At 40.0% G+C, this 21,714-nt stretch overlaps 1 protein-coding gene and 1 long non-coding RNA gene across 4 annotated transcripts in view; both read right to left on the bottom strand.

Moving 5' to 3' along the window:
• Positions 1 to 3,063: 3,063 nt before the first annotated feature.
• LOC121719458 (GTPase IMAP family member 8-like) overlaps positions 3,064 to 21,714 on the bottom strand; it is a 130,188-nt gene continuing 111,537 nt past the window's right edge. Inside the window, exons 3-5 of one of the 3 annotated variants that reach the window (XM_042105110.1) lie at positions 3,497 to 4,726; positions 3,275 to 3,337; positions 3,064 to 3,226 (exon numbers count right to left, since the gene is read on the bottom strand). In XM_042105110.1, coding sequence (XP_041961044.1) covers positions 3,150 to 3,226; positions 3,275 to 3,337; positions 3,497 to 4,726 — 1,370 coding nt within the window. In that variant the 3' untranslated portion in view covers positions 3,064 to 3,149. Of the gene's footprint in view, positions 3,227 to 3,274; positions 3,362 to 3,473; positions 4,727 to 21,714 lie in introns of those variants that run through there. The other 2 variants (XM_042105111.1, XM_042105112.1) reach the window with 2 other exon arrangements.
• LOC121719723 lies at positions 18,045 to 18,788 on the bottom strand. The gene is made up of 3 exons (XR_006034338.1): positions 18,770 to 18,788; positions 18,480 to 18,555; positions 18,045 to 18,157 (listed from the first exon to the last, which is right to left on the bottom strand). It is a non-coding gene; the product is annotated as an uncharacterized LOC121719723 (long non-coding RNA).

Raw genomic sequence — 21,714 nt, 5'->3', positions numbered from 1 at the left:
TCTACCTTGTGTATGCAGTAAACTGCTCAAGGAAGTGAGGGACTTCAGTAACCACCCAGCCAGCTCATGCAAATCATTTCACGTAAATGGCATTAAGCTCACATACTTGAACATAAGTCAGGTGAAACATACTTGAACAGAAGTCACGTGACATCTGTAAACTTGAAAGTCAGAGGTGTCAGAGGATCAACAGTGTCACAGCCTCAGGGAAAACTACTCTTCCTATTTGCAGTTCTTTGTCAGAAAGTCATGCACAGTCATCATGAAACACAATGGAACATTTATATTGGTGAACATGATCCAATAGTGCTGTGATTGTTATCACAGACTGCCATGAGACTGGGTTAAAAGGACACAGAAAAAAATAAAAACAGAACATCTAAAGTTGTGATAAATTAAATGGAAAGATTCCAGTTAATGAGTAATAGTAATTATTCTAAACAGTGCACATGCCACCAGAGATGGGAAGTAACAAAGTACAAATCCTTAAATACAGTACTTCAGTAGCATTCTCAGGTATCTGTACTTTACTGGAGTATTTATTTTTTACTTTTACTTTATTCCCCTACATTTTCACTTTTTCAAAACTCTCATTAAAAGTATTGTGTTAATGCATTTGAGGCAAGTTACCAATTATCTTTATTTGAGGTCATTGTGTGCTTTCCCATCATCAAGGCTGATTTCAACCTAAATTGATTGGACAATAGTGATACATAAAAATATCGACTTTGCAACTGTAGGGGTGTCACCTGTAGGGAACTTATTAATCAAACTCAATGCTTTATCAGAATGTGTACAGACATCAAAACATATGCTTTGTTTGCTTATCTATCTTCAGGAAAAAATCTGACATTTTCCTGCTAGGCCTATTCGGCCAGCGAGCTTACCACAAACAGAATGTTTGTTATATGCAAGTTCATCCCTGGCTGGTAGTAGGCAACAGGCTTGCTAGATTTTCATTGTTGGTTTCATTGAACAATGGACAATGGTTTCATTTCCTATTTATTTATAGGGACAAAGAAATAGATCGGATCAGATTTAGAACCTTAGCTACCTCAGATTTGGCACCTGGACCATCCAAAATGTTATGTTGGAAAGGGTAGAAAACAGAACCTGACAATTAATACAGTTACATATATTACCACAAATCAATCAAATCAAGGCTGTAATCATAATCATAATATACTTATTATACATAATTACCCCAAATACCCCCAATATTCAATTATGCTTGTCCCAAATATAAAGACATAAATTGTTATACTACAATAATCTGTCACACATAAGCCTAATTTGCAAAGAGATCATACAAGACTGAAAGCAAACATTCCACATATTAGTGTTGCATAAATGCCATACATATTGTTTTGCCATTGTTTTCAACTATATAATCATGTCTTTTCATGTTGAATTCCAATAGAGGCAGGCAGATTTTTATTTTTAAAGGCCAGTTATTTAATGGATCCAGGATACTATGCATCCTGATAAAGTTCCCTTGGCCTTTGGAATTAAAATAGCCCCAAATCATCGCGTACCCTTCACCATGTTATTTCAGTTGGCCTATTAGCTGGTTTGATTTGCATTGAGCTCAATGAGCATCACACATTTCAAACCTCCTTTCCCAACATCTAGCCTACTTTACTGTGGTTACTAAGTTTAAGCTAAATTATATTACAATATTTTTGTTGCATTTACACCCAACATAGGCTATAAAACAGCTTGAAATACCAGTTTAGTTTTTGAGGAACATGGGGGCCCATCAGGACTGCCTATGTTGGGACCCAGGATCTTGTGCTACGCCCCTGCTGCCCATACTTTATTTCAGAGAAAAAAAAGATAGAAACGTTGCAGTATAGTTTAGAGCTATAAACTCTAACCTACCCCCATAAACTCAACTTAGAAGAGCAAGTTGGCACATCATGGTTCTACATTATCCCTTACAAAAAGGCAATTTTGTACAACAGCGGACGATTGTATTTGTTGGCACAATTCTCAAGTTTTCAAAGAGGCTTGTCAATGGAAGAAGCCCAGACCGAACTTCCCAATCTCAAAATTTGTGGGCAGGGCTAAGTTCAGGTCTGGTTCCAGGCTAGCAGGGCAGAAGAGCAGAGGGCCATCTCGCCAAGAATACAAACTGTTCTACTCCACCATTTCTGGGCTGAGATCTCACCACACTCAACACACTTAAAAAATAAATTGGTTTATCAGTGTGGGGTTATTTTTTCAGAGCTATGAAAGTTTATATCATTTTCTTTTTTTATTCAATTTATGTTGGTTGAAAACAAGTGGAAAACACTGTTTTTCACAGCTAAAAGGACATTACAAAAAGAAAAGTGATATTGTGTTTAATGATTTATGTTTAATAAATGCCGGCTATATATTGTGAGTAAAACTTTACAGGTATTCTGGTATTTGAATTCTACTCCTCTTTGAAAAGTTCCTTAGATAGGCAGCACTTTACATTTTAACAAGTGCAACCTTACATAAACTTGCATAATACATAGCACTGGAATGTGAAGATAACATACAATATCATGCTTTATAAATATTCCATCAAAACATTTCTATGCTATCATGTGAAATCATTTTGATGCTAGAACCTAATGTGACAGGTGTTCCAGCACATCAATTTCACCTTAATCTATCTGACTAGGCAAGTATAAGATATTATAAGATATTATATGCCATTAGCAAACTGAAAAATGTAATTACCCCAGATACATCAATGAAAAAACTATTAATTGAAGATTAGCCAAAAATGACTTCCTCTCAGGGATGAATTACTGCACGGGCCTACCGGGCCAAGGCCCAGGGGCCCAGGGGCCCAAGGGGTCAGGAGGCCATGAAGCCCAAACCTTTGCATGGAATCATTGCCTCAATGTCAATACATCAGGATGTACAGTAGGCTATGAATCTGATTGAATTAAAGTATTGGCCATCCCCAAAATGCACCAGAATACAGGAAATCATTAAACAAATTAAACATTTTAATTAGTGACAATTAGTGGGGGGTCCTTAATAAATCTGGGCCCAGGGGCCTGAAAGTTCATGATCTGTCCATGCTTCCTCTAACACCATTTCTAATACAATGGAAAGAGCATGTATCAGGTTGTGTCCTTGACCTTATTCCATGTACAGTACATGCCAAACTACCTTAGTATCTTGATTATCAGTGCAGTTGCTGCTCTTCCTGCTGTTTTTACTACATTTGCAGGTCCAACTGCTCCTAGTACTCCTAATGCTCCAGCTCCTAATGCTCCTAATGCTCCAGCTCCTACTGCTCCAGCTCCTAATGCTCCAGCTCCTACTGCTCCAGCTCCTAGTGCCACTCCTGCTCCAGCTCCTAATGCTCCAGCTCCTACTGCTCCAGCTCCTAATGCTCCAGCTCCTACTGCTCCAGCTCCTAATGCTCCAGCTCCTACTGCTCCAGCTCCTAATGCTCCAGCTCCAGCTCCTAATGCTCCAGCTCCTACTGCTCCAGCTCCTAATGCTCCTGCTCCTAGTAGTGCTACTTTACCTGCTTCTTTAGCCCGTGCCATATATCTATCCCAGCTTATTTTTTTCTGAGCCTTCTCATAGATCTCACTGGTATAGTGCCCTCTTCCATTTATCTCCACCATGTCCTCTATTTTATCCATTAACTCCTTGACCTGTTCTAAGTTCTCCTCACTGTTCTTATCGATGAACATGTGATATCTACCTCCGCATTGTTCAATAAGAGATGAAAGATCAACATCTTCACTCAGAAAATCTGTCAATGGTCCCTCCAGCGCATCTCCATGAGAGAAGAGCACTATAGTGTACTTTAAAGAGTCTTCTCCAAAGTTCTCCTGGATCCACGTCACTGTGTTTTTCTCCTCCTCTGTAAATTTAACATCTAATCTGACAACCAACAGGAACACATGAGGCCCAGGAAGGGACATTACGACACACTTTTCTATCTCTGATTTTAGCTCGTCTTTGGTCTGTTTTGTATCAAATAATCCTGGTGTATCAATCAGCGTAATTTGTTTACCAGATATTTCAGTACATTGTAAATTACAAGTTTTAGTCACAGATTGGGGCGAGAGCTTCACTGCAAAGGCGCTCTTCCCCAGGATGGTGTTTCCTGATGCACTCTTCCCAGCTCCAGTCTTGCCCAAAAGCACAATCTTCACATCTGTCATTTCCATCTTCGGAGGCTGACCTCTAGTCATTTTCATCATGCCTTCTATCTTCTTCAGCAGTTCCACCAACTGAGATCTTTCTATCTCTGCTTTGCTGTTAACAGCATGGTACCTTCCTCCACACTTTTCAATCAGGTCCTGTGTCTTTTCACTCTTTAGTAGTTTTTCAAACGCCGCCTTGGTCAACTTTTCTCTTTGTGTGAACAGGATCATAACATGCATCAACGTATCTTTACCAAAAATATCCTCAATCATCCACAGATACTGTTTCCACTTTCCATCTATTCCTTTTCTCAGGTCGACAAAGAACAGGAAGGCGGTTGGTGCAGAAGGCCCCAAAGTGCAACTCTTCCTGATTTCCCTCTTCGCTTCAGCTGATTCGCTCAGCCCAGGAGTGTCAATAACCCAGAAGCCCTGCCCCTGGAACTCCCCCTGCTGGGCGTTGCATCCTGTTGTTCGGGACTCAGGAAATACCTCCTTACCCAGAATGCCATTTGCAGTTGCACTCTTGCCTGAACCGGCTGGGCCAAGGAGCACAATCCTCAGGCTAACTGAGTGTCCTGTGAGAGAGCCATAGCAAAACAAAACAAAACAAAATGGCCCATTATTAATGGCATACCATTAGGGTATAGGGTTTTTTGATACATTTTATTCTTAAGGTGAGCTGTGATATACGAGAGGGATTCAGTCGATACCAGTTAAACCTGTTTCTAATTTGTGTCTGAATTGACGTCACACTGTCAGTCCATGAACCAAGAATAGGTGCACTGCATAATCATGGCTGTGCGAACATAAAGCTACTCTATACAATACTCTTTACAATACTTTGGTAATGGTATTTTATTATATCCTAGAGTCAAACACTATGTATTGTTAAGCACAAACCTGAATGTTGTTGTGACTCCATTGCAATTTCAGTAGAATATTCTATTGTTTTGCATTCAGGCGTGCCACAAGTAATCTTATGTAAAACAAAAACATTTGTAGTTTTTAGACATTTTAAACATTCTGTATACAGTATTCCACTGGAACTAAAAACACAACTTTAATGCAATTTCCCCAACTTATCAGCAGAGCAGCCAGGCGGTCCTGTGTTTTTGCTGTGCCATGCTCTGTTTCTATGCAGATCAATTCATTCATATAATTATTTAGATGCATTTGTTTGGCTGTACTTACATGAATATAGATGTCCTCCTGAAAGAAAGGTGCTTATGGTGAGATGCTCTATCAGTAGTGATTCTCTTTTATTCTTAGGGTTTCTCTCTGTGTGCTGGTCCAAAAGTCTATTGCTGTAGCATACGCCTAATGGGTGTGCTGTCAACCTGTAATCTGACACCATTAGGAAAACATTGCTTTCCTTTTCACTCACATGCATGCCTTACCTGTTTAATCTGTATATACTCAGAACAATCAGTGTGCAAGTTATACCACGGTGTCCGGGGGAGTCGGGGGGACGGGGCGGGTACGGGCGATTTTTTAATTTTTTTTGGAGGGGGGGGGCAAAGTTTAAATGCAGATCCTGTCATTAATAGCAACAGCGTAGACATGTGCCTATTATAAAGAGAAAATCCGTTGCACACGGGTGGTGCCATAGGTCTATGTTTGCTTACATGAAACATAATACATAATATGTTTACAATATTTACATGAAACACCCCGATGGATCATCAATGGGCTACGCAAACGTCAATGAACTTGATAGTAAATAATCCACGGACCCCGACCACCAATGATGTGTCTTTTGACTGTTTAATTGAATCAACTTAGAATTACTCAACAACTTACATTGTTTCACAATCACATGGGCTATAGCCTATAAGGCTGTACACAGTTGTTTTTTTCTTTTCGACATTCTTTTCGACAACAGTGCTGCTAACTGAACGAGCTTGTGTGAGTGGTTAGAGGGTGGAGCTGCGGGCAGCGCTTCCATGTTTCGCGCCTCTAACTTGCAAGCAGACACTTTTTTCATGAATCATGAACTCAAAATACAATTTGATTTATCTTATTTTACACATTTTAAGGAAAACCATGGCCAAAATATAATTTATTTGGCAATCAAATCAATATTTTGGAGCTCCCCCACAATTTCGCATTCCATGTTTCCAGGGGAGCCCAGGTGGCCACTAGGGGAGCCATGGCTCCCCCCTAACTCGCACCCTGAGAACAATGAAATGGGAACATTAACAATAATAAAACATCTTCATTCAAATGAAATCAATACCCATTTCTCATTTTGTTTTCTCAACAGAACTTAGTTTTCTCAGAATAAAGTTGCTTCCCTTCAAGGTTGGATTTTTCCTTATTGATTTCATTGTGTGATTACAATAAATCATCAAAAAGATTATTGTATACCTGTTTTTCGTCAACTTTACCAAAGGTGCCAATAATTCTGGAGGGTACTGTACCGGAAAATATATGCCAGAATGTGCATTAATATAAATCTATCTCTATCTAGATATATCTATATATCTATCTATTGAGGTAGGAAAACAAGAAGCAAAACTTTGTTTCTAAAAGTAATATTAATAATAAATATACAATAATTTGTACAAGGTATATGATTAGAATAAAGCTAAATCACATGAACATAAAGTGACACACAGAGAAACTCTAGAACTAAAGACCTTAAGAAATGTGAGAACAAGCACTCTTCTGTAGAAATGTACTGTTTTTGAAAGAATTGTCCCCAGATTTCATTACAGGTAGCCTGGAAGCCAGCCCAAATCTAACCCCGCCCACAAAATTTGAGGTAGGGAAATTCAGTCAGGACTCACTCCATTAACAAAGCTCTATAAAAACTTGAGAGTTGTGCAGAGCAATCAAATCTTGCGGGCGGGCTTTATACATTGAGGGACAGATAAGCAAAAAGCTTGGTCCTAGAAAAGCTAGATGTTTATGTCACTATTGTGTCTGTTGTACAATATATTGACAGTGCAATAGCTTTAAAAAACAAACAGAAAATAGTCATTAAGGCATTTGTCGAGAAGAAGGATGTTGTGGCTGTTCTCTCCATGGTAGGCTATTTCGTTGCTCTGAATGGTTAGGTCTATCCAATTGTGTGCAGAGGCCTTTCCCCCTAGAATTTTAAGTATGTCTACATCAGGCTACTTTTCAGGTGCTTTACCTTTAACTTTTAATTTGCACAGTGTCCAACATAACATTTCCCCCACACTGGTCCCTCAGGCCAGGAGCCTAAATCAGTTTTGTACAGTCCCTTTATAAATATTTACTGGCAGTCAGTGGGACCAAGTCACTGTTTGGCAAGTCACAAGTAAGTCCCAAGTCTTAGCACTCAAGTCCAAGTCAAGTCCCAAGTAAATACAGAGAAGGGCAAGTCGAGTCCAAGTCCAAGTCTCATCAAAGCCAAGTCGAGTCCAAGTCCAAGTCCCAATCTTTTTCAAGTCCTGAACAAGTCATCAGGTACTCTTCACTTAATAATGGCATTATTAGACTATCGATCATAATTTTAACACTTCCATCTAATCCACAGAATTATTTTTTATAAATATAGATTAAAATATGTTCAATGTTTCTGTCTTGAAATCTTTTACGATATATGCATGTGCATACAATATACACATGTGCATACCTGAGTAATCTGTACAAAACGGATAGCTACATGACAAATAAAAATATTGTTTTTCCAAATTTCGGAGCCCACTGTAAGGATGAGTAATAATTTGACTGATGGCATTTCACTGCGCTAGGCCACAGATTTGCCTGCAAACAATTTATTAGGCTGTCTGCCAGTGGCGACTCATAAGGGAAGCCAAGGTCAACACTTTTATATTATTTAAAAGATAATAATGACACAGTAATTTTGTTTTAAAGTATTCATTTCTTAAGAAATACTACACATGTGATGCTGTTTATCTCATTTGTAAATGGTGCACTGTCACTTTAAGCCCATTGTGTGCCACTGTCCACACATTCTCATAATGATCTTTTTTACCAGCTCCATTCCTATGGCTAGTCCACAAACTCAAACATTGTTTGTGCCACATGAATAGCACAATATTAACAATGATAAGCATTATATTAAGTTGGCACAAACAGCTTTCATTCCTTTGGAAATAGATGCATGTATGACATGATGCTTGCTTGACATTTTCTGTTTGCAATTAAATGTGAATTATGAGCCTAGTAGCCAGTAGCCACCTAGCTAGCTGAGTGGAATGCGTTTCAATCGGCATATCAATGTGCTTCATGTAAACAAATTATTGAATAGGCCTACTTCAAGACTCACCATTTCCATTAAACAAAGGCAAAGACAACTCTTCATATTCTTGTCCACTTTCCAAATCACAGTGAGTGCAGCCTATGTCATAGTGACCTGGATCTCATAGTTTATAACAGTAGTGAGAACCGGATAAATCCGCAATTTCCCCTAATCTCGTATTTGTTGCCTTCATGATTTCCTTTTATACGTTTCTTATATTTAAAAGAAAATATCAATCATCATCAACAATGACAAGCCAGCTGGAACCTGCCACTCGTTTTCTCTCCCTCTCGTGCGTGCTTAGATGGGGTTCTCAATTAAATGGAGTAGGCTAGCATAAGTTCAAGTTGGATCTTAATGGAGAGGACTCGAAAAGTATCATCTTTATGTAACATGCTGTTGGTGCATTTTGACATTGTAAACGTTCTCTAACAAGAGTGCAAATCAGTTTGCAGTAAAGCTACTAGTTATTAGCTAAATGTTGGTCGTTTCTCTGTCTCTTGGTGCCCTACACACATGTGGGGGTAGCGGCAGCACTGAACTGTGCTCTGGACTGGCCGCTTGTCTCCGCTATTTTTTTTTTTTTAGTCGCGGAGGGAAAGCATCTCTGGGGTGACTGGTCCACGATCAGGAAATTTAGTTTTTGACTCGAGACATGTCAAGTCGTCACAAGTCAAAGAGGCAAAGTCCGAGTCAAGTCTCGAGTGAATAGTATTCAAGTCCAAGTCGAGTCGCAAGTCATGCCGAATTTTATCAAGTCAAGTCTGAAGTCATTAAAATCATGACTCGAGTCTGACTCGAGTCCAAGTCATGTGACTCGAGTCCACATGTCTGGTCAGTACATAAAACTGTTAATAAGTATAATCTATAAATCTGTTTCGTAATCGCAATTAACTCCCTGATCATTTTAGCAACCTCAAATGCTTGGCTTAAACCAGTTAGCATGACTGAGCTGGAGTAAACAGAGGAAGGATGGAGAACAAAGACCTTGGAGACTGTACACTACAGCCCCTGTAGAAGGGGACAAAAGACTAGGAGGAGAATTTACAAACAGAGAGTCTGAAAATCCTACATGTAGGATAAGGATAATAGAAATATGTTTCAAAATTTCAGTGGATCAGTATGAGTCATTCTTCAACATTTAATGTTCATTAAAGGAGGAGTTAGTGATACTGGAGAAAGATTGCTATTTATTGGGTTATTTATTTCCAGAGAGCTGACACTCTTATCCAGAGTGACTTACAGAGAATCAATTAAAGAGAGTCTATCTAGAGCAACTTGGTGTTATGTTCCTTGTTCATGGACTCAACAGTGACGGCCAGGAATCAAATTATTTGCACACCTCTCCCATCAGTATTATTTGTGCAATAGATTTGCCTTCCCTCATGCCTTTCGACTGCCCTGAGGGAAGACTCTGGTCTAGCTCTGGCACAAGCAGATTTAGGGCTCTAGTGTTGGCACAGACAGGCTGAGGGAGGACTCTAGTGTTGGCACAGACAGGCTGAGGGAGTGCTGTAACATTGGCACAAGCACACTGAAGGACACATTAGTGTTTGTGCAGGCTGTGTCTTAGGAGAATACTGTATTTACAAATGTCACACCTGCAATACACACCTCACACCTACAATACAATTCAATTAATCTGTGTTTGTAACATGTTTATAGGTAGACTGACAACAGACTCCATGCCATGGGGGACCCTTTAAGTTACAAACTGCTAGTAGTTTTACGCCTCCTAGTTATATTGTAATACAGCACATTGCACTACCATTTGTAGTGTCCTAAAGGGTCAAAGCCTTCTTCATAACACTTTCAAGTTTCCGGATGGCAGAGCATGCATGTCATGTCAGAGGCAGGCAGAGCGTGCAAGTTAGAGAGCATGTACTGCAGGTAGACCTCTCCTCTGTCCTGTGCACCATCATGAAAACTGGTGTTTTTTGGCTGTCTAGTGTTTGGTGTGTCACCCATCTACACCCATGTTGTTTTTTTTCAGGAGACATACAGTACAGTACTGTACAGACGGACTGCTATCAGATTGCATGCATACAAACATGTGGGAAAATCCCCCTTAAGAAAACCAGCACAAAGATAATGTAAAACCTAACAAAACTGTCTGTCTAATAATTCCACAATATTCTGTAACAGATGTATGAGACTTAACCTCAGTATCCATAAAGCATTTTAAACACATATCTGTCCAGGTGGGTGCTATACATTGGTGGCGGTTAGTGAGGTTGCCCCTTAAATGTGAAGTGCTTTGAGTGTAGTGAAAAGCGCTATAGAAATGTACTGTATGGGTATCTTTGGATTGTTGACTCACGTCTGATGAAGGGCTTGAGTGGGCCCGAAACGTCACGGTAAATAAAATAAACTATAACTTGGGAGCATATACTGGTGTTGCGGACTTTTCCCCCTCTCTCTCATCGTAAGTGTTTTGTCCAGCACCCAGGATTAGATTGGGATGTGCGTGCGTTTTTTCCTCTTCATACTGTAATCTAGATTGGCACAGCACTCCTACCTACGCTTGACTCCTTCCCTTTAAAACTATCACAGCATTTTGACTATGGATCCAACGACTGCTTCAGCGACTTTTGAATTCTCCGAACAAGACTACACACGGATTATCCTTCAGGACTCTTTGTTTGACAGCAATACCATACGGGACAGTTCTAATGGCTCTTTTAAAATGTTACAAAGATTGGAAGAGAAGGAAACACGCTTGTTTTTACATGCTGTCACTTTAAGTGATCACATAGCCTACGGGCCAAAAGAATCCCAAGGGGATTGCGGGTCAACAAGGGACCAATCATTGGCAAGGACAATGCAACATTTTGTGATCAATGGACGGCAATCCTTAACAAGTGTTCGTTTGATCTAATGGCACTTACAATTCAGGAGGCCACAGCCAATCTCGCGACCGTTCGGAACGAGATCTCTGAGCTCAAGACACGGTTGGGCGCGGAAATCAACGAGCCAGGTGTCCTTAAACAACGCTTAGACGAAGTTGACAAACTAAAACAAGACGCAGCAAAAGAAATTAAGATGTCCAAAAGAAATAAATTTGAAAGAGACACAGCTGACTATGAGCGGGGACGAGTGTATCAGTGGCGTAACCCAACTCCAAGACGGCCACCCTACTTGGCCAAAAATGGCATGCAACATACGCCGACCATCAACCAACGATCACATCTCCTGCCTACGGATGGCGAATATGAGTCGGAATCCAGCAACTTCTCTCAAACAAGCGGGTCTTTTTTAGGCGAAACCAGAAGGACTACACCCCAACGACGACCACCACGACCAAAAAGAAAAGGACCAAATGCAGGCGGTCCCTAAAATCCCCAAGACGAACTCAGGACTGTGGTGAAATACAACAGGTACATAACGTCATTAACCTATCTAGTCAGACTTTATCGAAAGGATTATCTTAGACTTCCACAAATTTTTTCGTTCCCTCAGACTTAAAGAGTTTTTCAGTAACAATCCGTCCTCTCTTAATCATTCCACCACTCCTGTCCAAGGCACGAATGCGGATTATACGGCAGGAGAGAAGGAACAGATTGATGCACCTGGGGCGAGTGCTGTGACTTCGGCAACACGGAGGACAACATCTTTTAGAGGTAAAAGTACATTTATCCCTCCAAAAAAGAGGAATGCCTCATTAGACACGTACTGTCGGCTTATGGAGAACGATGTCTCGAAACTATTGTCCAATAAAAGTGACTATAAATTAGCGGACAACCTTTCAAAAGCTCAGAGAAATGAACTTGAATTGTTGGTGAAGGACAAAACTTTAGTCATCCAAAGTGCAGACAAGGGGGGGGCTATTGTTGTGATGGATAGAACATCGTATGTAGCAGAGATCGAAAAACAATTAAGCAATACAACATTCTACAGAAAACTGAAACATAACCCTACACCTGAGTTTAAACAACGGATCAAGGATCAACTGAATACATATTTACACAGCAAAGACATCACTAAGCGTGAATATGACTTCATGTTAGTAGAGTACCCGACTATACCTGTCCTATATACTCTTCCAAAAATACACAAAGACTATACAGACATACCACCAGGCCGGCCAATAGTGGCTGCCATTGGCTCGGTTACAGAAAAAATATCAGCCTTTGTGGACTACTTTCTCCAACCACTGGTCGCCTCTTTACCATCTTACGTCAGAGACTCTACTGAATTCATAAAAATGATCCAATTGATCAATAATCTTGAGGAGGATGTTTTCCTAGTGACTATGGACATTGAGTCGCTTTATACGAATGTGCCCTTTGAAGGAGGATTAAAAGCATCAGAATTTTTCCTCAATCAGCGTTCTGAGTGTACCCCTAGCACCCAGTGCATTGTGGGGCTGATTGAAACGGTGCTCAAGTGTAATTATTTCCTCTCTGCCTCTGACTTCTACCTGCAGGTATCAGGAACCAGCATGGGGTCCAAGATGGCTCCTAGCTTTGCTTGTCTATTCTGTGGACAATTTGAGAATGAAATCATCTGGGACTGCAACAAAAATCCTTATTTATCCTACATAACAAACTGGAAAAGGTATATCGACGATATTTTTTTCATATGGAAGGGACCAGAGTCTAAACTAATGGAGTTTCACCGCTTTATGAATGACAATAGCTACAACCTGAAATTCACCATGGAAAAGGATGCACACAAAATGAACTTTTTGGACATTCTTATTTTCAGGGAGGGCAACAAATTGGGTACAACTCTCTACCGTAAGAAGACAGACAGAAACTCTATACTCCATGGACATTCGTACCATCCAGTCCCACTCAAAAAGAGTCTTCCCATATCACAGTTCAATCGGATTCGCCGCATCTGTAGCAAAGACACTGATTATGAGTTGCAGGCCAGAGATTTAGAGCAGAGGTTTCATCAAAGACAATACAAGCGTGAGTGGGTAATTCGAGCCGGTCAGCGGTTCAAGGGGACTACACAAGCAGAAGTCTTACAGACAAAGAATAGAAACCAACCAGAACCTAGAATAAACTGTGTCATACAGTACTCGCCACTAGGATGTGCGTTCCAAGCAGTCATACAAAAACACTGGCACATTGTTGAGTCTGATTCCACACTGGTTACCTTCACCTCACCTCCAAGGGTAGTTTTTAAAAAACCACCCAACTTGAGGAACATGCTGGTCAGAGCACATCTCCCACCACAACAAGAACATTTCTTACGCAAAATACCCACTGGTAACTACAGGTGTGGTAACTGCAGTCAATGTAATTTCACTCACAAGACCAAAACCTTCAACCATCCTCACACTGGAAAGATCTACCACATAAAAGGCACTATAACGTGTACATCCATCAATGTTGTCTATATGCTACGATGCCCATGCGGATTGGCTTATATAGGAAAAACCATTAGACCTCTGAAAACGAGGATCTCTGAACATAGATCCAATATCCGTCTCCATGACATTAGAAGTCCAGTAGCACTTCATTTCACACAGGCCTCGCACAATGTCTCGTCCTTAAGATATACAGGAATTGAACTGATCAAACCACCCAGTCGGGGAGGGGATGTTAATGCATTACTTCTTAAGAGGGAGGCATATTGGATATATACATTAGACACACGGTCACCACGCGGCCTCAATGAGGACTTCGATCTTAGGCCTTTCCTGTAGCATGGGCCCCATGTTGCACAGTCCTGACAAGAGACGCGAATTTGCACAATGTAATAATATATGCCATGCTGCACAACTTTGCACAGACTGTTCTTTGATATCTGGCTTATGTATACTTACCGCTGGCTGTTGTTCGACATATGAGATGTGGAGACATACTTGTTCTATGGATATGTACTATCAGTGAACATGACATGAGTTCTGATACAGACGTGAACTTGCACAATGTGATAAAGACCCGCCATTTTGCACATTTTTATGGATATGTACTGTAAGTGAACATGAGATGAGTCCTGATGAGAGATGCTAATTTGCACAATGTGGTGAGAGACGCCAATTTTGCACAGACTATTTGTATGACCTCGAGCTGGTGACTTGTGATATGGGGTTTGTGTATACTTGCTTATTCTATGGACAGCTACTATAAGTGAACATGTGTTTAATGCCGACATGCCAATTTGCACATTTTGATAATGGATGCCAATTTGCACATTTTGCACTATTTTGCACAATTTTGCACAGTCTGTTTTGACATCTGACCGTTGTGTATCCTGTGGACAGAGAATGAGGTCATGTTTTTTTGTAGTTTTTTTGTAGTTGTTGGATTCCTGTAATTTTTGTATATAGTGTATGTAGGTGTTTCTGGAAAATGTAGATATATGTATGGATGTATGTATGCACTGCATTACTGAACATGTATTGGCTATTGCTGTGATTGGATAATTACTTGCCTGTGTAACACCACTGTGTGATCATGTGATCACTTAATTGTACATATATGGGTGTCTTTGGATTGTTGACTCACGTCTGATGAAGGGCTTGAGTGGGCCCGAAACGTCACGGTAATTAAACTATAACTTGGGAGCATATACTGGTGTTGCCGACTTTTTTCCCCTCTCTCTCACTGAAAGCAAACATTCCACATATTAGTGTTGCATAAATGCCATACATATTGTTTTGCCATTGTTTTCAACTATATAATCATGTCTTTTCATGTTGAATTCCAATAGAGGCAGGCAGATTTTTATTTTTAAAGGCCAGTTATTTAATGGATCCAGGATACTATGCATCCTGATAAAGTTCCCTTGGCCTTTGGAATTAAAATAACCCCAAATCATCGCGTACCCTTCACCATGTTATTTCAGTTGGCCTATTAGCTTGTTTGATTTGCATTGAGCTCAATGAGCATCACACATTTCAAACCTCCTTTCCCAACATTATCTAGCCTACTTTACTGTGGTTACTAAGTTTAAGCTAAATTATATTACAATATTTTTGTTGCATTTACACCCAACATAGGCTATAAAACAGCTTGAAATACCAGTTTAGTTTTTGAGGAACATGGGGGCCCGTCAGGACTGCCTATGTTGGGACCCAGGATCTTGTGCTACGCCCCTGCTGCCCATACTTTATTTCAGAGAAAAAAAAGATAGAAACGTTGCAGTATAGTTTAGAGCTATAAACTCTAACCTACCCCCATAAACTCAACTTAGAAGAGCAAGTTGGCACATCATGGTTCTACATTATCCCTTACAAAAAGGCAATTTTGTACAACAGCGGACGATTGTATTTGTTGGCACAATTCTCAAGTTTTCAAAGAGGCTTGTCAATGGAAGAAGCCCAGACCGAACTTCCCAATCTCAAAATTTGTGGGCAGGGCTAAGTTCAGGTCTGGTTCCAGGCTAGCAGGGCAGAAGAGCAGAGGGCCATCTCGCCAAGAATACAAACTGTTCTACTCCACCATTTCTGGGCTGAGATCTCACCACACTCAACACACTTAAAAAAAAAATTGGTTTATCAGTGTGGGGTTATTTTTTCAGAGCTATGAAAGTTTATATCATTTTCTTTTTTTATTCAATTTATGTTGGTTGAAAACAAGTGGAAAACACTGTTTTTCACAGCTAAAAGGACATTACAAAAAGAAAAGTGATATTGTGTTTAATGATTTATGTTTAATAAATGCCGGCTATATATTGTGAGTAAAACTTTACAGGTATTCTGGTATTTGAATTCTACTCCTCTTTGAAAAGTTCCTTAGATAGGCAGCACTTTACATTTTAACAAGTGCAACCTTACATAAACTTGCATAATACATAGCACTGGAATGTGAAGATAACATACAATATCATGCTTTATAAATATTCCATCAAAACATTTCTATGCTATCAGGTGAAATCATTTTGATGCTAGAACCTAATGTGACAGGTGTTCCAGCACATCAATTTCACCTGAATCTATCTGACTAGGCAAGTATAAAATATTATATGATATTATATGCCATTAGCAAACTGAAAAATGTAATTACCCCAGATACATAAATGAAAAAACTATTAATTGAAGATTAGCCAAAAATGACTTCCTCTCAGGGATGAATTACTGCACGGGCCTACCGGGCCAAGGCCCAGGGGCCCAGGGGCCCAAGGGGTCAGGAGGCCATGAAGCCCAAACCTTTGCATGGAATCATTGCCTCAATGTCAATACATCAGGATGTACAGTAGGCTATGAATCTGATTGAATTCAAGTATTGGCCATCCCCAAAATGCACCAGAATACAGGAAATCACATTAAACAAATTAAACTTTTTCTAGTGCCATTCCGGCTCCAGCTCCTACTGCTCCAGCTCCTAATGCTCCAGCTCCTAGTACCACTCCTGCTCCAGCTCCTAATGCTCCAGCTCCTAATGCTCCTACTGCTCCAGCTCCTAATGCTCCAGCTCCTAGTAGTGCTACTTTACCTGCTTCTTTAGCCCGTGTCATATATCTATCCCAGCTTATTTTTTTCTGAGCCTTCTCATAGATCTCACTGGTATAGTACCCTCTTCCATTTATCTCCACCATGTCCTCTATTTTATCCATTAACTCCTTGACCTGTTCTAAGTTCTCCTCACTGTTCTTATTGATGAACATGTGATATCTACCTCCGCATTGTTCAATAAGAGATGAAAGATCAACATCTTCACTCAGAAAATCTGTCAATGGTCCCTCCAGCGCATCTCCATGAGAGAAGAGCACTATAGTGTACTTTAAAGAGTCTTCTCCAAAGTTCTCCTGGATCCACGTCACTGTGTTTTTCTCCTCCTCTGTAAATGTAACATCTAATCTGACAACCAAGAGGAACACATGAGGCCCAGGAAGGGACATTACGACACACTTTTCTATCTCTGATTTTAGCTCGTCTTTGGTCTGTTTTGTATCAAATAATCCTGGTGTATCAATCAGCGTAATTTGTTTACCAGATATTTCAGTACATTGTAAATTACAAGTTTTAGTCACAGATTTGGGCGAGAGCTTCACTGCAAAGGCGCTCTTCCCCAGGATGGTGTTTCCTGATGCACTCTTCCCAGCTCCAGTCTTGCCCAAAAGCACAATCTTCACATCTGTCATTTCCATCTTCGGAGGCTGACCTCTAGTCATTTTCATCATGCCTTCTATCTTCTTCAGCAGTTCCACCAACTGAGATCTTTCTATCTCTGCTTTGCTGTTAACAGCATGGTACCTTCCTCCACACTTTTCAATCAGGTCCTGTGTCTTTTCACTCTTTAGTAGTTTTTCAAACGCCACCTTGGTCAACTTTTCTCTTTGTGTGAACAGGATCATAACATGCATCAACGTATCTTTACCAAAAATCTCCTCAATCATCCACAGATACTGTTTCCACTTTCCATCTATTCCTTTTCTCAGGTCGACAAAGAACAGGAAGGCGGTTGGTGCAGAAGGCCCCAAAGAACAGGAAGACGGTTGGTGCAGAAGGCCCCAAAGAACAGGAAGACGTTTGGTGCAGAAGGCCCCAAAGAACAGGAAGGCGGTTGGTGCAGAAGGCCCCAAAGAACAGGAAGACGGTTGGTGCAGAAGGCCCCAAAGAACAGGAAGGCGGTTGGTGCAGAAGGCCCCAAAGTGCAACTCTTCCTGATTTCCCTCTTCGCTTCAGCTGATTCGCTCAGCCCAGGAGTGTCAATAACCCAGATGCCCTGCCCCTGGAACTCCCCCTGCTGGGCGTTGCATCCTGTTGTTCGGGACTCAAGAAATACCTCCTTACCCAGAATGCCATTTGCAGTTGCACTCTTGCCTGAAGCGGCTGGGCCAAGGAGCACAATCCTCAGGCTAACTGATTGTCCTGTGAGAGCCATAGCAAGACAACACAAAACAAAAACAAAAATACAATTAAGATAGAATATGATATGAAAGATTATTTTACAGAGGGACTCAGTCGATACCAGTTAAACCTGTTTCTGATTTGCCTTCCAAATAGCTTGTGTCTGAATTGACGTCACACTGTCAGTCCATGAGCCAAGAATAGTTGCGCTGCATAATCATGGCTGTACGAACATAAAGCTACTCTATACAATACTCTTTACAATACTTTGGTAATGATATTTTATGATGTCAAACACCATTACACTGGACTATGGTTTTAAACACTATGTATAAGTACAAACCTGAATGTTGTTGTGACTCCATTGCAATTTCAGTAGAATATCCTATCGTTTTGCTTTCAGGTGTGCCGCACGTAATCTTATGTAAAACAAAAACATTTGTAGTTTTTAGACATTTTAAACATTCTGTATACAGCATTCCACTGCAACTAAAAACACAACTTTAATGCTATTTTCCCAACTTATCAGCAGAGCAGCCAGACGGTCCTGTGTTTTTGCTGTGCCATGCTCTGTTGCTATGCAGGTTAATTCATTCATATAATTATTTAGATGCATTTTTTGGCTGTACTTACATGAATATAGATGTTCTCCGGAAACAAAGATGAGATGCTCTATCAGTAGTGATTCTATTTTATTCTTAGGGATCCTGTGTGTCCAAAAGGCATACGCCTAATGGGCGTGCTGTCAACCTGTAATCTGACACCATTAGGAAAACACTGCTTTCCTTTTCACTCACATGCATACCTTACCTGAATACACTCAGAACAATGAAATTGTAACAATGACAATAATAAAACATCTTACTTCAACTTAAATCAATACCCATTCAAGTTGTTTCCCTTCAAGGTTGGCTTTTTCCTCATTGATTTCATTGTGTGATTACAATTAGTTTTTTCTGATTGCTTAAGCACATTTTCTGTAACTATTATCTATTTTTGCAAAACTCTACACACAAATAGGAAAACCTTGCTTAAAGGAATTATCCGGAGTAAAATGCACTTTAGATCAATTTACGGATGATTGGGAGTACATACGTTGAGTTGACATCAAAATCATGTCATTCGGATGTGTTTTGAGAAAGTTCGATTTTACCGTTTTTAGTCAGAACTCTTTAGCCTGGAAGTGACCAGGGCATGTCATTTCGCCGCTACAAAACGCTATTTTTATACCTCTTCTACAGTTCCAAACAACATTACACTTACGTGGTAGAGGGTCCCTAAAGTTACGAGTAGAGGGTCCCTAAAACCAAACCGAAGTATCCCGAGGTCTTTATGTGGTCGGATAGAGTCCAGAATGAATTTCATCAAGCCAGTACCTTTCCGGAAATGTTGCTGCTGCATCTGGCATCTTTAGGGGAAAGTCAGTAGGAGTCGATTGCCGAGTGTGGAGTAACACGCTCTGGAAATTCACAATTTCGTCACCATTTAAAAAAAAAAAAAAAAAAAAAAAACATAGTCCAGTATTTCTTTCGAAATTGAAATGAAGTTGTATGCAATAGCAAACCCTAGCTTACTAACAGGTTGGAATTTTGAAATGTTACGTGACGTGATGTCGTGCAACGAGGTGATGCAAGGCAGAGCGTGCAAGTTACAGAGAGAGCACATACTGTACGTAGACCTCTCCTCTGTTCTGTTCACCATCATGAAAACTGGATGTTTGAACTGGATCTACACCAATGTTTTTTTTTTTTTCAGGAGACATAGACGGACTGCTAGCAGATTGCATGCATACAAACATGTGGAAAAATCCCCCTTAAAAGAAAACCAGCACAAAGGTAATGCAAAACCTAAATAAACTGACTGTCTAATAAATCTACAATATTCTGTAATAGAAGTATAAGACTTAACCTCAGTATCCATAAAGCATTTTAAACACATTTAAAAATGGCACAAAGCATCATAAAGCCCCAAAATGACTGGTATACTGCATGTTTGCACTAATGAAGTGTTATGATTGTATTTTATAAGGCCTTACAGCTAGAAGTATCACAATGCATTTGAAAGCTTCTTTTACATCTATGCTGTTAAAAATATCCACAAATATGGGAACATGTATTTTAAGGTCTGACAATTACAGTATGATTTGGGAAAATTAACTGGTAGTGCATAGCTGTGTGGGTGTGCTTTGAAATTCCAGGAGATCACAATCAGTTTTTATTCTAAACGCTACTTTCTCAAAAGAAAGCATTTGTGCTAAAAAGCGTGTCAGCACATGGGGTGAAAACCTGTTTAACCGGCAAGCTACAGAGAGTCCTCTGTTAACCTTTTGGTTTACATTTTAAGTTCTCATGCCTGCTGAGCAACAATAGACTTTGCTATGATTGCATTCAACATAAAAGAAAATGAAAAATAATTATATTTCATGTCAAAAATTCACTCAGAGCATGTGTTCCAGTTCTGTTGAGTGAACTATACTGAAAGAGAATGTGAGATTCAGAGGCAGGAAATGCTACACTTTGAACATGAAAAATACCTTTGCGATGCATATAGTGCACATTACTGCAGGAAATGCAATAATTTGGACAGGCGCGCCTGCAGGTGTACGGCCGTTTGCACAGTACTGTACGTACCATAAGGCTACTCAACGACGACAGAGAATTTCCTTTGTGTGTGCACACCAAGTTAGCTTACCATAACATACCATTAACTGCATGACAGTAGGCTATTTGCAATTTTCTGTAAACACGTTATCTAAAACAACTTAATGCAGAACTATATGCATGCACACCTTTTGTTTGAGTAGTGCACGCACGCAGCAATTACAGAAGTTGTAGGCTAGGCTACAAGTGCTTTCTTTTGTTGTCTACGGTTGCAGGTTACAATTGCTTTCTTTTGCTGTCTACGGTTGCAGGTTATCAGCACACAATGTTAAGCTAATTCACTACCTCAGAGGCGTATCAAGCTTTTTAAAAGTGTGGGGGTTAATTGGGATGTACAAAGAAAAGCTGCGTGGAATGCTGCGTACGCACAGTTTCATACATCAGGATTTTGTTGTGCGTACAGTACGCTACTTTTCAGGTTTGCACGTACGCAATGTTTTAGTATGAAATCCACGCAAGTCTTTGTACATTAGGCCCCAGGCCATGCTAACACTGCATAGATTGTAGGCCACCTAATAATGACTATAGAATGTCAGTGTAGAACGCTAGTGACGCAGCCCAAAAAACTCACCCAGTGGAGTACGTTGGTTTAAATAAAACCTACGTTCTTAAGGGTTAAGGCAGGGGTCTCAAACTCAAATGAGCTGGGGGCCAATTCTGCCAACGTCATCTGATTGGAGGGCCGGCTATTTCTGAAAATGCAATGTTCTTTTTTTCAAATACCACACAAAACTGCAAACAGAAAGTGCAAGTGTTTTTATCTAGTTTTAGACACCTGTGCTAGCAACCTTAGCTTATAAATAAAATAATGATAAAATAAATATTAATACAAATTATAAAATAAATGAAAAACATAAAAACAGGTATGTGTGTGTGTTTCACACCAAATAAAAATATTTCCTCTCATAACTTTTTTAA

The sequence above is a fragment of the Alosa sapidissima genome, chromosome 9 (genome assembly GCF_018492685.1).
Source record: "Alosa sapidissima isolate fAloSap1 chromosome 9, fAloSap1.pri, whole genome shotgun sequence".
NCBI lineage: Eukaryota > Metazoa > Chordata > Actinopteri > Clupeiformes > Clupeidae > Alosa > Alosa sapidissima.
The sequence above is the reverse complement of the archived record's forward strand: the minus strand, read 5'-3'. Positions and strand labels throughout refer to the sequence as shown.